Source organism: Aspergillus glaucus, assembly GCF_001890805.1.
Source record: "Aspergillus glaucus CBS 516.65 unplaced genomic scaffold ASPGLscaffold_10, whole genome shotgun sequence".
Classification (NCBI taxonomy): domain Eukaryota; kingdom Fungi; phylum Ascomycota; class Eurotiomycetes; order Eurotiales; family Aspergillaceae; genus Aspergillus; species Aspergillus glaucus.
The window spans coordinates 351,339-366,944 of record NW_019170462.1 but is presented as its reverse complement, the minus strand read 5'-3'; the positions used below and the strand labels follow the sequence as shown (position 1 = coordinate 366,944).

The 15,606-nt window shown below is 50.3% G+C and overlaps 9 protein-coding genes across 9 annotated transcripts; 5 read left to right on the top strand and 4 right to left on the bottom strand.

Moving 5' to 3' along the window:
- Positions 1–41: 41 nt before the first annotated feature.
- Positions 42–1,758, top strand: ASPGLDRAFT_126035 (putative pre-mRNA splicing factor; the record flags this gene model as incomplete). Its single annotated transcript, XM_022540618.1, has 3 exons — positions 42–135; positions 191–244; positions 317–1,758. The coding sequence occupies 3 exons, from the start codon at positions 42–44 to the stop codon at positions 1,756–1,758; spliced, it is 1,590 nt and encodes a 529-aa protein (XP_022400917.1).
- An 11-nt stretch (positions 1,759–1,769) lies between these two features.
- On the bottom strand, positions 1,770–4,055 carry ASPGLDRAFT_47043 (cytochrome P450). Its single transcript, XM_022546580.1, has 3 exons — positions 3,608–4,055; positions 1,898–3,546; positions 1,770–1,833 (listed from the first exon to the last, which is right to left on the bottom strand). The coding sequence occupies exons 1-2, from the start codon at positions 3,806–3,808 to the stop codon at positions 2,191–2,193; spliced, it is 1,557 nt and encodes a 518-aa protein (XP_022400916.1). The 5' UTR covers positions 3,809–4,055; the 3' UTR covers positions 1,770–1,833; positions 1,898–2,190.
- A 511-nt stretch (positions 4,056–4,566) lies between these two features.
- ASPGLDRAFT_35497 (uncharacterized protein) lies at positions 4,567–5,390 on the bottom strand (the record flags this gene model as incomplete). Its single annotated transcript, XM_022544569.1, has 2 exons — positions 4,567–4,664; positions 5,324–5,390. 2 exons carry the CDS (start codon positions 5,388–5,390, stop codon positions 4,567–4,569), a joined length of 165 nt encoding a protein of 54 aa, XP_022400915.1.
- Positions 5,002–6,939, top strand: ASPGLDRAFT_74336 (uncharacterized protein). Its single transcript, XM_022549731.1, has 4 exons — positions 5,002–5,428; positions 6,099–6,381; positions 6,429–6,677; positions 6,710–6,939. The coding sequence occupies exons 1-4, from the start codon at positions 5,365–5,367 to the stop codon at positions 6,924–6,926; spliced, it is 813 nt and encodes a 270-aa protein (XP_022400914.1). The 5' UTR covers positions 5,002–5,364; the 3' UTR covers positions 6,927–6,939.
- A 496-nt stretch (positions 6,940–7,435) lies between these two features.
- ASPGLDRAFT_25678 (uncharacterized protein) lies at positions 7,436–8,505 on the bottom strand (the record flags this gene model as incomplete). Its single annotated transcript, XM_022543501.1, has 2 exons — positions 7,436–8,184; positions 8,238–8,505. The coding sequence occupies 2 exons, from the start codon at positions 8,503–8,505 to the stop codon at positions 7,436–7,438; spliced, it is 1,017 nt and encodes a 338-aa protein (XP_022400913.1).
- A 469-nt stretch (positions 8,506–8,974) lies between these two features.
- ASPGLDRAFT_82215 (uncharacterized protein) lies at positions 8,975–10,189 on the top strand (the record flags this gene model as incomplete). Its single annotated transcript, XM_022550154.1, has 2 exons — positions 8,975–9,200; positions 9,257–10,189. The coding sequence occupies 2 exons, from the start codon at positions 8,975–8,977 to the stop codon at positions 9,829–9,831; spliced, it is 801 nt and encodes a 266-aa protein (XP_022400912.1). The 3' UTR covers positions 9,832–10,189.
- Positions 10,190–10,268: 79 nt separating this feature from the next.
- Positions 10,269–11,313, top strand: ASPGLDRAFT_47039 (putative glyoxalase family protein). Its single transcript, XM_022546579.1, has 3 exons — positions 10,269–10,556; positions 10,621–10,823; positions 10,880–11,313. Exons 1-3 carry the CDS (start codon positions 10,423–10,425, stop codon positions 10,954–10,956), a joined length of 414 nt encoding a protein of 137 aa, XP_022400911.1. The 5' UTR covers positions 10,269–10,422; the 3' UTR covers positions 10,957–11,313.
- A 494-nt stretch (positions 11,314–11,807) lies between these two features.
- On the top strand, positions 11,808–13,490 carry ASPGLDRAFT_35493 (uncharacterized protein; the record flags this gene model as incomplete). The annotated part of the gene is made up of 2 exons (XM_022544568.1): positions 11,808–11,988; positions 12,055–13,490. The coding sequence occupies 2 exons, from the start codon at positions 11,808–11,810 to the stop codon at positions 13,488–13,490; spliced, it is 1,617 nt and encodes a 538-aa protein (XP_022400910.1).
- ASPGLDRAFT_47038 (uncharacterized protein) lies at positions 13,459–15,356 on the bottom strand. The gene has a single exon (XM_022546578.1). It carries the CDS (start codon positions 15,316–15,318, stop codon positions 13,795–13,797), a length of 1,524 nt encoding a protein of 507 aa, XP_022400909.1. The 5' UTR covers positions 15,319–15,356; the 3' UTR covers positions 13,459–13,794.
- Between the last annotated feature and the right edge of the window lie 250 nt (positions 15,357–15,606).

Below are 15,606 nucleotides of genomic sequence, written 5' to 3'. Positions count from 1 at the left end.
AGAATTGCTGTTGTCCACCATCAGCCAGCCAGTTTGCTACGATGGCTTCTACGACAAATGGAAATACTCCGACGCTACCGGAAGAGGTGAGCAAGCCACCTGAGGGCGTGGTTTTGCCCCCGAAGGATATTCGAGGTGAGTGACCAAGCTTCTTTTCTAACGCGACTGGCGGAAGCTGACCATGAAACAGCTATTGTGGAAAAGACTGCAGGATACGTGGCTCGGAATGGGCTTGTTTTCGAAGGTATGTGTGAATGGTCATCGTTGTTGATGCTACTCACGCGAGCAGTCTAGCTTACACTATGTTGTCCTTTAGATCGCGTCCGCGAAAAGGAACGAAATAACCCCAAGTTCTCCTTCCTGACCCCGAGTGATGCATACGCACCGTTTTACCAGTGGCGCCTTGTGGAGATTAAGGAGGGCAGGGGAACAGCTGTCGCGGCAGGGCGACCAGGGGAGGCTGCGGCGGCACCTGAACCGGAAGAGCCCAAGGGACCAGCAGAGCCTCCGGGTTTCCATTTCTCTGCTCGGATGCCTATCATCAACGCGCAAGATCTAGAAGTCGTCAAACTTACCGCCCTTTACGTCGCCAAGAGAGGAAAATCTTTCATGACCGCGCTGTCGCAACGCGAAGCCAGAAATTTCCAGTTTGATTTCCTGCGGCCGCAACACAGTCTCTATCAGTTCTTCACCCGATTAGTCGACCAATATACGACCCTACTACGGCAAGAAGGAATCGATGAGGCCACATCGGAGCAGAGGAGACTGGCGGAACTGGAGTACAATGTTAAGAACAAGTTTCACATCTTGGACCGGGCTAAGCAACGAGCGGAATGGGTGAAATACCAGGAGCAGCAGAAACAGAAGAGGGAAGAGGAGGAAGAACAAGAGCGCATTACCTATGCGCAAATCGATTGGCATGACTTTGTGGTTGTGGAAACCGTGCTTTTCACCGAGGCCGATGACCAGGCGGAGCTCCCTCCACCAACATCGCTGAACGACCTTCAATCTGCCTCTCTGGAACAGAAGGCGATGATATCTCTCAATCCCATGCGGATCGAAGAGGCCATGCCTACGGACCTAGAGGAACCGACATACTACAACGCCTACCCAGTACAGCCCGAACCAGTGCCGATCGTACAACCGGCCGGGCCGGTATTCCCTCAACAACCAGTTCAACCCATGCCAGTGCCGGTTGCCGCTGCCCAGGAAGAGGAACAACGAGCTGCATTCCAGGCGCAGCAGGCTGCCGCGCCACCAACTGGTCCCAGGAATGCCCAGCAACCGATGCGCATCCGGTCGGACTACGTGCCCCGTGCCCAAGCCCGACGACTCAACAATGCCGGCCCAACCGCGCTGTGTCCCAACTGTCACCAGCAGATTCCAGTGGCGGAGCTGGATCAACACATGCGTATCGAACTGCTCGACCCGCGCTGGAAAGAACAGCGTGCCAAGGCCGACTCCCGCAGCGCGACGACCAACCTGTCGACAACAGATGTCTACAACAACCTCAAGCGTCTTGCAAGCCAGCGTGGCGACGTCTTCGACTCGTCTGTCCTCCCTGGCGCTGCGGACCCCGAAGAAGAAGCCAGGAGAAAGCGTATGGCCACTGGAGCGCCACCAGCGCCTGGTGCTGAAGGTTTCACGGGAATGGCACCTATGCAACCGATGGTTGGGCCATCTGGAGCACCACCGCATCCACAGAATATGAACCTTGAGGATCAGATCAGACATCTTCATGAGCGATACAGGCAATGATTTTGGGTTGGGGCGGATCATTTTTGCGGCGTTTAACTTGGGAGTTGGGGCCTAATTCACTTCTTTTGGTTTATTGTATAGTACTCTAAATCTTCAATGGAAAGCGGGTGTGAAAGTGATACCAATTGACATGCTTTAGTTCGTCAAATTTTGTATATCGAGGCTCTCGTACCGCGGATAGCAGCCTCAGCATAGCGACCCCTATTCCTACCACAACATACTCCATATCCCCCCTTGGCAAGCCGCATAGTCTGGATTTTGAGTGGCAATCGCCTGAGATACTGTACCTGCATAGACCCGGCTAATATGGTAGAAAACGGTGGAGTCACGGCTCGGGCCGAAAATGGATCCCAATCAACTCGTTTATTAACTATTAAGTGCATCTTATAATGAATACAAATCATGGTACCAGCACAGGACAAGCCCTGCTTCTCATATCTTCCGCTGGCCATCACGCCTCTCCCACCCAACAACCGCCGGCTTCACAGGCCCCGAAAACAGCGACGAGTAATCCGTCCCCGGCACACCCTTCTTCCCATCCACGTTAAAGAGCCGAACATGCCGCACCATCGTCGCCAAAATGACTCCAAGATTGACATATGCGAACTTCTCCCCGATGCACCGGTGTCGGCCCGCTCCGAATGGGAGGTACGGGCTAGATGTGCCCTTGGAGACGGCGCCATAGCCGTAGTCGACTACCTCTTCGTTTACATCATCATTATCGTCTTTCTGGTTGCCCTTGTCCCAGCGGTGAGGATCCCACTTGCTCGCGTTGGGGAAGTAGTGGTCGCTTAGAGCGGTTACGCCGGGGGAAGCGAGGAGGATGTGACTGGTGGGGATGACGTAGGGCGTCCCTGCGACGTGAAGGGGGTTCTTCACTTTGCGCATCAAGGAATGAATGGATGAATGGAGGCGGAGTGTCTCGCGAATAACATTTGAATGCAGAGGGAGACGGTCAAGGTCCTGATATCGGAGAGGAGGGAGCTCTTTCCCATCACGGTCAAGGTTGGCTAATTGTTCCTGGTAGAGTTCCTCAATGACTTCTGGATGAGCGGCTAGCCGCAGCATAATCCAAGACCCCATTGACGATGACGAATGCTGACCGGCCATCAGCAAGGTGATCATCATATGGGCGATTTCTTTATCAGGAACGGGCTGCCCGGTTTTGTAAGTGCAGTCCATGAGGTTCGAGATCATGTCAGACGTCTGGGTAGCGTTGGCCCCTTTCTCACTGTGACGACGATCATTGATGATATCAGTATAGATAGCCCTCATACGCGCATGGGCAGCGTCCCGTTTGTTATTGTGAGGCAACGGCGCCCAGGGCAACATGAAGTTGACAGGGCTAAATCCCTTATCCAAATCGTGATAGAGATCGGCAAATTCCGCCGTCAGCTTCGACCTGACCTCCTCACCCTGTAGGGCACGTGCAGCCGTGAAGATTGTGATCTCGGCCATGGCAGCAGAGATATTCACCCGGCCGGAGGAACCCTGGAAGTATGACGAAGTGTTCAGGTATTCGAGAACCTCCTCCTCAATGAGGGGGACGTGAGACTCCAGCGCTGACTGAGTGAGACCGAATTTGATGAACTTCTTCTGCTCTATCAGCTTGGCGTTGGGACAGTCGTATACGACGTCTGAGCCAAATACCGGCGTTGTCAGGGGGCTATAAACTTCCTCTGCGTTGACGTCTTTAAGCTTGCCGTTGAGGATGAATTCGTTGCCCTGGACGCCCAGGTAGACGGTGGTTTTCTGCCCGAGGAGGATGAAGGTGAAGATATCGCCATACTGTTGAAGAGCGGTTGTTAGCCATCATAATGTGGTAATAATGGATTGCATCTCAACTCACCTTTTCCCGGCAGTCAAAGAAGAACTTGTACGGGTCTATACCGTAGCTGATGGTACTGCCTAGGAAGGGGATCCAGTAGAAGACCAGGGGTGGTTGGCTCTTGTTCCATTGACGAAGGAGCAGTTGATAGGCCACGTTGATGAGTATGGCCAATAGCAAAGTCACTGCCGTATAGGCTCCCAGCACGGTTATCGACAACATGATCGTGCTGTAGAGAGGGAATCAGATGATACTAGCAGCGAATTTAAATAAGAAATAGGGAAGAGAAACGAAGACAACCCCCCCCCTCCCTCCCGGTGCAGGCACAAACGCGCAGAGGGCTCAATCCTAGTTCGCAGGCACCCTCGCATCGTTTCTATTTCCGTCTCGAATTTGATATCGGATTAGTTTTACCAGGCTCTCATTCGTCCTTTTCTGACTGATCTTTGCGGAGGCTCCAGCATTATTCCTGCAAGATTCTTTGTCGGGTCAGGGCAGTTCCGGGTCTCATGATGTTTTGCCGTTAATTTCCAAATACGGATGTCACGTGGGCCGTCTACTACGGAAAGAATGAAAAGAGCATGGCGCCATTTGCCTAAGGCACTTTACCTAATGGAGATGGCAGCGAGCAGTATCCCTAGTTACTTGTTGAGTTGTTGTAGTAAGATTGCAGAGAGCTCGGCTATGTCTCCGCAAATTGTTGATGACAAATCGGTGTTCTCTGTGAAGGCCGATGGAGAAGGCAGACATGCCCGAAATCCTTCTCGTCGCCAGATCCTTCTCCCTCGACAACATTTTATTTAGGATCAATTTCGTGTTAAAGACATCGAACCCAGCTCCATAAGCGCTTGAAAAATTCTCCTCAATGGCGCAACCGGCGTCCAGGGCCTCCCCGCCGTACGAGCCCTCTGCCCTCAGATAGGAGCGGTCATAAAGCATTGCCAAATAAGATGGACTGCGTAATTCGTTCACTTAGCCACCTAGATCTTCACCCCAATGGCGTTTCCATGAAGAATGCTAACCCACTCTGCAACCGTCGAGACCCGTGCAAGCAACGGCCAGACCTTCGTCGCGGCGTCTGTGAGTTCCTTAGAATATCCAGCGGTGGCGTCTTTCCTACAAGGGTTAAAACCGGTGTCAGCGACCGTCTTCTTTGCTTCAGAGCTACTCATTATCCTTACAACATCATGGCATTGTATCCCCTAAATTTCATTAAACCCGTAGTTAGACAAGCGTTCGACACCGGAGAAGGGTCACATACAACCCCAAAGCTTGACGAGTAGTAGCCTCCAAACAAGTGTTCGCTGTCAATCTAGCAAAAACAAGATTATCAATATCGTGCTGATGAAGCTAAAGGTCCAAATCCGTATCTCGAAACGAAGTATACAGCAGAGCCTTACCAGCCTCGATCCCCTCCTCTCAGCCCATCGAATGGCCTTACTCGCTATTCCAATGCCTCGAAACAATCACGTCTCCATTACCCGTATCAGGCTCGAGACCCTCATAGATCCTCGCCCCAAAGCTCCCTCCCTCGAAGAGCCGTCTCTTCTCCTGCCTCACGTTATTTGGAGTCATATGGCGCCAGCCATTGAAGCTGTTCTCCGTCCACTGCTGGTGGAGACCGTAGTAGATGGGATATATGGGAATACAGTCGGACCCGGGCGGCGGCGATGAGGTCTTTGAGGTGCTGGACGGTGTTGTTGTCCTCGATGTCTTAGAGGGTAAAAGTGGCTTTACCGTCTAGGTGGAGGAAGTCGTTGTAGGGGTCGATCAGGACGATGGCTGTTCGCGATGGGACAGGCATGGTAGCGTTGGCTTCAGCTGAGAGATATAATCCTGCTTGTAAGTTATTCTTCTCGTCTCAGAGAACGTACATAGAATTTGATGGAAGACATGATGGATTTACGTGGTCTTAGGGCTTCTTGTGTTGATTACCAATTCAACGCCAAAATGGTGACGCCAGCTTGATTACAAATTGAGGATGCTGCATCTCGTAGGACAAGGAAACAGGTTTCCTTCCTCGCTGGTTGCGGGAACAGAATAGGAGACCGAACAATTTGTCATCAACATGACACTCAGCACCCGCGGAATCCATCGGGTGTCGCTTTCATTGATTATCAATTTCCGCTCTTTGATGACAAATTGGCACTTGAAGCCGGTTCGGACATCGGACCAATCAACGTCGTTGACATGCTTACAAATTAGATAACTTAGTTAGTTAGGGCTTCCAAACAGACGGTGTATTACACAGAACACATCCTGCAAAAGCATTATTACAGCAAAGTCTGATTGCTTCTTCATCCAAGTTGTCTGCTTCCAGAGAATTGCATTACAATATACAAGTCACAGCATGAAACAAACCCAAGAGTCCTCCGATTTCCCACCCTCCGACGAGCCCAACGCCCACGAAAACCATGAACCCAAAGCACCTCCCGATGGTGGCCTCCAAGCTTGGATCCAAGTCCTCTACATACACTTGACATGTTTTAACTCCTGGGGCATGTCCAACAAGCTTTGTCGTCTTACTTTAGCCGGAATCGTGCCTTGGCTGTTGGGATCGCTGTGGCTGGTGCGGCTGTCGGGGGTTTGATCTATCCTATTATCGGTAACAGACTCCTATACCAAGACGCGATCGAATTCCCCTGGACAGTTCGTTTCATGGGATTTATTATGCTTGCAACGCAAATCCCATGTATCCTGTTATTTAAATCATATCGCCCTCCTCGAACCTCAGGGCCTGTTATCGACTGGAGCGCCTTCAAGGAGCTCCCCTTCATTTTCTTCACGATAAGCATGTTTTTTTCAATTTCTGGGGACTATATTTCGCCTTCTTCTACCTAAGCACATTTGCCCGTGATCGCACCGGCATCTCCAACTCCCTGAATCTCACCATGGTACTCAACGGCGTTGGCGTCGTCGGTCGAATCCTTCCCGGTATCATCGGGGACCGGGTCACGGGTATGCTGAACATATTGATACCACCGAGTTTCGCCGCTAGCCTTCTTGTTTACTGTTGGGCTGCTATCAGCACGGAAGCTGGACTGTATGTGTTCGCTGTGGTTTATAGAATTATCGCAGCGGCTTTGCAGTCGTTTTTCCCGGCTACGGCAACGACGATGACAGTATTGATAGGACGGGTACGCAGCTGGGGATGATTCTGAGTATGGTTGGTGTGGCTTCTTTGACTAGGCCTACTATTGAGGGTGCTTTGATCCAGGAAGATAACGGCGCGTATCTCTATGCACAACTGTTTTCGGCGACTTCGATTTTGATAGGTGCTTTGGCAGGCGTGGCGTGCAGGATTGCAAAGACGGGGTTCAAGCTCAAAGTGAAAGCATAGCTGTCTGTCCCAGTACTGATGGATATAATTTTGTAGTTGTTGCTGTTATATAGAAGTACTATAATGGTAACCATCTTCTAGCAATAGATGATCGACTAAAGTCATTTAACGGACATAGCCCACTCGCGTGAACGCCATCTGTGGCTTCCTGGGCACACATAGGACAGATATTTGGGTCACAGGATGCGTTTCCAGGACCTGTTCCCGTAAAATCGCCCGCCCCGAGATCTTCAGACTGGATTGAAAGGGACCACCCATACAAAAGGTGAACACCCGCTATTGTCTCGGTCTCTCTCTCCAGTATGTATCCTTGGTAGCTATGCAGTTGAAACTGCTGCTCGATTTGCATCAATGACCAGGCACAAGAGAAGTTGGTCAGCACATGTCGGATTTTGTGGCTCTAGAGCCTGTATCTTAGCATTGCTGGTGTAAACTCCTAATAATGTGGGCTCAAAGTCTATAGGATGGTGACGCGGTAAAGCCGTGCACGCTGGACTGATAGTGGGAAATCAATCATCAATCAGATTCGACAATTTCCGCTTCCAGCCCTGCAGTGTCTTGTTGGCGCGTTCCAGCTCGTTTCGTGTATTATTCAATTCCGATTCCAGTTCTCGATTCTTCGCCTTCAAAGCCTCAGTATCATCGGTACTAGCCTGTCGGTTTGCAGCTTCTTCCCAATACTTTTGCAGCTCGATCTCCGCAGCACGCCCCTTTTCGACGACTCTTTTGGTCAAAGCTAATTCATTCTGCCGTATACTCAGTTCTTGCCGTAGAGAAGATATTTGGAATTGAAGGTCGGAGATATTCTGTCGGAGCAATGGTACACTCTCCAATTCGCGATACACAACCCATAACGCAGAGTCTACTTCTTCGGGTAGGGTATTAAATCGAGATTTTCGCGGTGCAAAAGGCGCAGCTGATTCTCTTGGTGCTGTGGTTCGTTGGGTTCCGTTTGCCGTGTCTTCATGGTGCACTGCTTCGCTATTTACCCTTACTGGAGCACGAGACGCAGGATTGATTGCAGTAAATTTCGGCGTCCCCATACAGGGCGAATCTGGTGGTGTTATCGTAGGAGGAGCCAAATGCCAACCACGATCCACACAAACAGGGCAATACCATAGATGCGCATTGTCTTCACGCAAGAAACTGTCCTTTGGTTTGCAAGAAACATGGTACGACCTTTTACATGTGCCACAGGGTACCAGATCAAGTGGCTGATAGCATTCAAAGCAAATGTTGTCGTGTGGACTTCCCGCTCCTAAATGGCACATGTTAATACCCGGCAGACCTGAGCACTTGATGATTGCTTACCTCTCCAAGTTTTGTAGCGTCTTAAGTCTACAGACGTAGAGTCCGGCACAGCTGGCGCTGGGGTATTGCTCGTGTCATTACTTTGTGTCTGCATAGGAATTGTATGCTCTCCCTGTTGATTTTCTGCTGGCGGAGGATCAGTTGGAACTCGGGCACGCCGGCCGCGGCCTCGGCCTGAACTTGAAGCACGCCCTCGCCCTGTTTGTAACCGGGGCCGTTTAGCTTGTCTGCCATCGTCATGGTTATCCGGTTCACGCGTACCAGTCATTTTGAAGACATCTGGTGCCATTGAAACAAGTCGCAGGGCGTTATCGCGATGTTATACGCCGGATTACAAATCGGGGATGGCGCGAACCGGAGCGGAGAAACTTGCATCAGGTGGGCATAGCATAAAATTATGCACGCAATGCACGAAGCATATTCTCTTTTAGTCATGGCCAACGTTTGTTTAACTAGTTACCTCCGATTGAAGGACCTTGCTCAATTTTCGAAGTGTGTTGTTAGAAAGCAATATAGAAACTTGAAATGAAGCTGATTCATACATGAGACATAAAGGCCGCATATTGGTTTGTTCCAAGCATCCGGGTTCGAAATCAGATGCTATGAAAGAGAACACCTCTAGGGCTATTGACAGTGAGATTTAGCTCTAATGTGAGCTGCTCACCATGACGTTCCAACATATCACACATCAAATAATTTAGAAAAGCACAAATATCAATGTTTAAAAAAGCGATACAATGAGCTTCCGAAGAAGGTCCCAAATTGTCGTGCTGGATTTCTGTGGCTTATGCGGCCATGACTTTGAGACTTCAAAAAAGCACGCATTGGTAGATCAAAGCCAGATATCCCTCAAACGCGAAGAATGGGCCGAGAGCTACAAAAGGCAGAAATATACAGTTGGAAAACCAGAAGACTTGAGCGAGATTTACTTCCGATCACCATGGAAACGTTTCTACCGAGCCAGTAGGTGGAGCTTCGAAGAACAATGTACCATTATCTAACCAACATTGTCTCACTAGTCATCCATCAGGCGGACAGCGTGGATGAATACCGTCTCACTGGTGTGGCAATTTACAAGAATCAAGTGGACCATGTGTTCCCAGATGATCCTGAGAAGCTCATCTTGGGGGATCCTGAAAAGTGGCCTGAAAAGCCCCTATCAGCAGCCCTGGGCTATTTGCGCAATGGAAAGCCTTATACGATGCATAAGAAGAATGCATACCCTGTACACGAGCGGTGTTGGTCATTGATGCTCCGGATTCTGGACATTGGCCTGGTTGAAAAGCATCTTGATTCATCTATCAAGGTTCTCTGTCAACAGGCCGGAAAGAATAGAAATGCAAAAAATCTCTTAGTTAATATGCAGGGTTGTTGGAGGGAGCCGAAGAGAAGGTATAAGGATATGTCCTGGGAGGAGTCTGAGAAATATGCCAAAGCTTGCGAGCAGCAGATGAGTTGCACCGATGATAGTTGCTTCAACCGTTTCTATGCACCAAGAGACCCGTTCAATATACCGGAACTGCGCTCTCCTCGACCATCAGGAGACGGTTCTCGAGGAGGGTGCTCAAGAGGAAGAACAAGTGAATCAAAATGACCCAGCACCGCAAACGACGAAAAAGAGGAGGAAGGTGGCTCGGAAATCCAAGAAATTTTTGATCTAGGATAGAAAAAGAGGGTCTTCTAATGTTCAAACCGTCTTCCGATCAAAGCTGTTGGGTGCATGATGGATTTTCAAACTCGTATGGTGATGTCCTCAGTGACAATGTTGAAATCAGCAAACAACCCCGGAGGCCGCGGCCTGGTGATAACAGGTAAAAGGCGGAGGCTACATGGATGACATGCGAAACCATTCTCCGTCTAGCAAATAGACATTCATGGTTTCCGGAGGCGAAAAAATATAATCATCCTCGGCATCTGAGTTCTCGGTATACCGGAATCCCTTTCCCGTCGGCATTCAATTCACATTATCCGTTATGATACTTGAGCGGGATAATTTTCCCATTTCTTTTTTGTATCCAGTGAGTCAGACGGGCAGCTGCGAAGAGACTCTGTTTAAGTTTCTCAAGGATTCCACAAATATCGGTGCGGGGCAGGCGGGGCACACAAATATATAGAAGTCTCTAACTACCACCACAAATCAATTCAACCACATTATTATCACCTACAAAGTACTATACACTACAAGATGATCACCGGCCTCGCACACATCAACCTGCTCGTTCCTCGGGGGACCCTGGACCAAGCTTACACCTTCTACGGGGAAACACTCGGTCTCTATGCCGCGACGGTTCCCGAGCGCCAGAAAGGCACCATTGCCTGGTACGTACCAACCCTTACGAAAATCCATAACAATGCCTGATAAGTATATATATGCAACATACAGGTTCAACTTGACAGATGACCCCAAACCACAACAAATCCACGTCGCATTCGGCACAAATGAACCCGATTCGCCGCGACACCCGTGTTTTCGCATCGAATCGATGGAAGCACTACAGGCGTTGCGACAGCGTCTCTGGGAGCATCATTTAAAGGGAGATGCTGCGGCTCCAATGCATGTTGATAAGCCGGGGGAGAAGATTTCTGGTACGTATTTCTTTTTCCCTTGTAGTCCTCAATTTGCAAATATACTGATAATAAAGGCCCGTCTGGATTTGAGTACCCAAACCGATTTTTTGCCAGAGATTTTGCCGGGAATCTGCTGGAGTTCAGTGTGTGATTTAGATAAATCGACGCAAATGAATCCGGAAAAGTAGTCCGAGTGTGGGACTTATTCCGCTGTCATGGGCTATTTTGAAGCATGTTATTGGTAGATAGATGTTCCGACAGAATGGTTAGGCTACTGCCACGGGAGCTAAACGATTTCCGGTATAGTTCGGTACTTTATTTTCGTGGCGTGGCGGTTCAGACGATCAGGCGTATTTCACTTATTGTTGTTAGGCTTTCAGGGGTAATTGATGATCATAAGGCGGATTAATCTATTTGTTGCAGCTAAAACAATAGTACTTTACATAGTACATTAAGAAAGCCGTGTGATTCTGAAATAAGCACACAGCCCTGCGATCTTAACCTGATAAATTAGATTGATTAGAACTGCCTCGCAAAATGGCCCTGTCAATCGAGTACTTGAGGCTCTGATCTGGGGTCAAAACATAATCCTGTCAAGCTAGGCTTTCAGAGGATTACAGCGTAAGATGCTCCGTTAAACCGCTTGTGGAGATAGTACTATGTACTAACCACTTGCATTAGATTAAACGTGCATTTGGCCCATGATTTTCGATCAAGATATGCCTTGGAAGGTTTTGGCCCGTTATGTTCATATCATGCTTCACAACATCGGGCTTCTCTATACACAAAGAAGGCAGATAGCAGTGGGGCCGGATAGAGAACATAGCCTTGTCGACTTCCAACTTGTCGAATGGCACGATCAGAAAGACCATAAATAGAGGGCTGAAGTCCTCCCATCTAGCTGCATCATCAACAACAACAACAAATCAACAAAACAACAAAGCGATTCTACAATAACTAAGACAAAACAAATCTTGATACTTTGCCCTTTTTATCATCATAATGCGTGCATCTGCTTCACTTTTTGCCCTCGCGGCTGCCCTTTCCGGCTTCCATGGTGCCTCTGGTGCCGCTATTCCTCCTCCCAACGGACAGTCTTTGGCTCAATCGAGCATCCACTATCGCATTGGGACTCCGATCCAGACACCTGAAGCTGGAGCTGTGAAGCGGGATGAGAATGCCGGTAAGTTTTGATTTCGGGTAGTCGAGTTCTCGGTTTGAGACATTCGATAACTAACACTCGATACAGTACTACCCACGAGCGCCCAGGGATCTACGGACGAGGTGAATGGAGTTGACATGAATGGTGGTATTGAGCGCCGGGGTAAGGGCCGGGGTAAGGGCCGGGGTCGCAACCACAACAATAACAACAATAACAACAACAATAACAACAACAATAACAACAACAATAACAACAACAATAACAACAACAATCGCAACAAGCCCACCCCAAAGCCTCAGAACACTCCTAAGCCTTCTAATACTCCTCACCCTAGCCAGCCGGCTACCAACAAGCCGGCTCCCCCCAGCCAGTCCGCTCAGCCAAGCAAACCTGCCCATCCCCAGACCAACCAACCTAACAAACCGGCTCAAACGAACCAGCCTGCTCACCCTAGCTCATCCGCTCACTCTAGCCAGCCGGCTCCCAGCCAGTCTGCTCAGCCAAGCCAACCCGCTCAACCCAGCCAACCCGCTCAACCCAGCCAGTCCGCTCAACCCAACCAGCCCGCTCAACCCAGCCAGTCCGTTCAACCCAGCCAGTCCGTTCAACCCAGCCAGTCCGTTCAACCCAGCCAGTCCGTTCAACCCAGCCAGTCCGCTCACCCCAACGAGCCCGCTGAGCCCAACAACCCCGCTGAGCCGGACGAGCCTAGCGGCCCCTCTCACAACATCGAATTCAACCCCGAGATCAACATTCCCGACCCCACGCAATCGGATCCCACGCAGGACCCTGCACAAGACCCTGCACAAGACCCTGCCCAGGACCCCGCGCAGGAACAGGAGAACCCCGAGAACCCTGAGAACCCCGCAGCAGAGGCCCCTCCTGCTCCCGCTCGCCGCGACATTTCCAAGCGCAAGAAGCACAGCAGGCCCAGCAAGCCCACCAACAAGCCTAACAAGCCTAGCCAGCCCGCCAAGCCCAGCAACACTCTCGAGACCAACAACAATAAGCCTAGCAACACCCAGAACGCCCAACCTACTCCCCCCAACCACGCTTCTTCCTCCGCTCACCCTCAGCCTACCCCTTCGAACCACCCCAACGAGCCCAACAACCAGCCTGACAACGAGCCTGACAACGAGCCTGACAACGAACCCGGCCACGAGATCTCCATCAACCCCGAAATCAACCTCCCCGACCCCACCCAGGAGCAAGAGCAAGAACAGAACCCCGAGGAGAACAACGGTGACCTTGCCCGCCGGGACCCCCGTGGCAGCAGGGGACGCCACCACCACCACCACGTCGAGTTGAACCCTACCTTCAACTTCGCCCCCGCCCAGGGCAACGGTGATGACGACAGCAGCAACGATGACAGCAGCCTTGCCCGTCGGGACCCTCGCGGTGGACGCGGCCGTACCCACCACCACACCAACTTCGAGTTTAACCCTAGCATCAACCTTCCTGACACCCTTAACTTCGGTGGTGGCGGTGATGACAACGGGGATGGCGATGACAGCCAGAATTAAATGAGATGAGTGTATGAGAGAGATGGATTGATGTTTTGGTTTCCGGTTTCTTTATGTATTTAACGGTTTTTTTGTTTCTGTTTTGGAGTTTGTATTTGTTCTGGATACGTCCTGGTGTGTGCATTGGTTGTTTTTTAGACATTGGCGCCTGGTTAGACTTGTTGTATTTCTAGTCCTCAATTGATTTAGTCTGCAAATCACTTTCCTTTCCAAAATGTCTCAACCCCCCCACCCCTTCCCCCAAGAAAAGGCCCATGATTGACGAAAATTGAAGCGCCCTCCAACATAATCACCGTTAAGCCAACTAACCACAAGTCATACGACTCCGCCTAAGACGTTTCTGCCGTTCCTTATACGACTCCGGAACTGCAGACCACATAGCACTATACTCCTCCTGCGACAAAACCCTGCGAGTATCAGCATATCCACCCTGGCACTCCTCTACAGTCAACATCGCCAATCTCCTCGCTACTTCAGGCATCCCCGCACTGCGCCGAACCTCCATCCAATGCCCATCACCGAAGCCGGAGCTGTTGGCACGCCGTTCTGGTGGCGGTGGATACTCAGAGGTAACCTGGAGAAACATGACACCTGGTTCGGTGATGAAGGACGGTCGATCGAGCACGACTGCAAACAACTTGCAAGGATCTAGCAGCCGCTGTTTGTCGTAGACCCGATCTTTGGGATCGAGAGGGAGGACTCGCTCTCGCTGGGATTTCATATGGTCTAGATTTTGCAGGGCGCCTGAGGTGAACTGTGGGACTTGCAGGGACTGGGGGTGCTCAGGAAGGATAGATGATACTGAAGATGAATCTGGCACGCGGAATTCGAAACGGACTGTTTTGATGGCAGATATATGTGCGACGATGCTTGCAGTGAAGAGGCGAGCAGTAGTCTCTAGGAGGTCTGCAGGGTTCTGGATATTGCCCAGGAACGGGACATAGACGATGTACTGGAGGTTACATTCCTCAGAAAAATCAGAAGCCCCATTCGTGACCGTCACTGCCTCGGGCCCGAGGCCTCGAGTAAGATGCAATGTATCAAAGGAAAGGCCTTGCATCTGCTGCGTCAAGACTTCCATAATATGTCCGGGATCATCAAACAGTGATGGCACTGGCTGTCCCTCATCTTGATCAAGTCCATAATCTAGTTCACCACCACGGCAGATCCGAGTTGTAGCCCATCTGATATCAGAGCCTACACGCCGTTGATGGTTTTTAGCAATGGCCTCAAGCTCCCAGAGTTCAGGATAAACTCCAAACCCTTCCAGGCGTTCGACTATGGGGATCTCCGATAAACCACTTGGGATTCTGCGATCAAAATGAATCCATTGCGGTCCAGTCCCCAGAACCGCGCGGAAACTTTCAGAAGTGAGGAATAAGCAAAACCCCACACGGTCACGACTCTTGCAAAGTTTCTCAGCCATGGGAATCAGAGGAGGTAATGCCTTTGTAGATTGCCCCGCCGCTTCGGCCTCAGCATGAAGACGCTTGCGATACGCGATCTCGTGTCTCTGGTGCTCGACACATGAAAGAGCATTGCGCGGACGATAGGAATAAATCTCGAACTTCGGCGCATCAGGGGGGTCGGTTTCAGAGAGATAATCATCAAGCTTTTCATAATCATTCTCCTGAATTGGAATGGCACTGTATATCTGCACCGTGTATCTTGCCCTGCCCACTGGTTGAGTGAACTCTTCGTCATGTTGGATGAATTTACCAAGGACCACGGGGTTTCCTTGGTGATCGACGTATTCACGCTGAGCCCATCGATCACTGAGCACATCAACCGTCCCAGCTCTCGGGGCAGTTTGAGCGGTTCGTGCCATGATCTCGGTTGCGGCTGGTATTTTGTTGTTCGGTCCAGGATGGAAGGAGGGTAGTTTGCATTTATAGCAATGTAGTGATTTGAGGCTCTAACAATGGCCAAAGAATTCAAAAGATGGCGCAGGCATACACGTGGCCACCCTGGAAGATCACTTCGTATTCCCGTTGCGATATCCCAATTATAATTGTTACAGGAGTAGCTCTTGCCAACCTGACTTATAATAGGCGTGTATTAATTATATTAAGTATGTACATTAAACTTTAATAACAGTCATAACCACTTCAAGCAG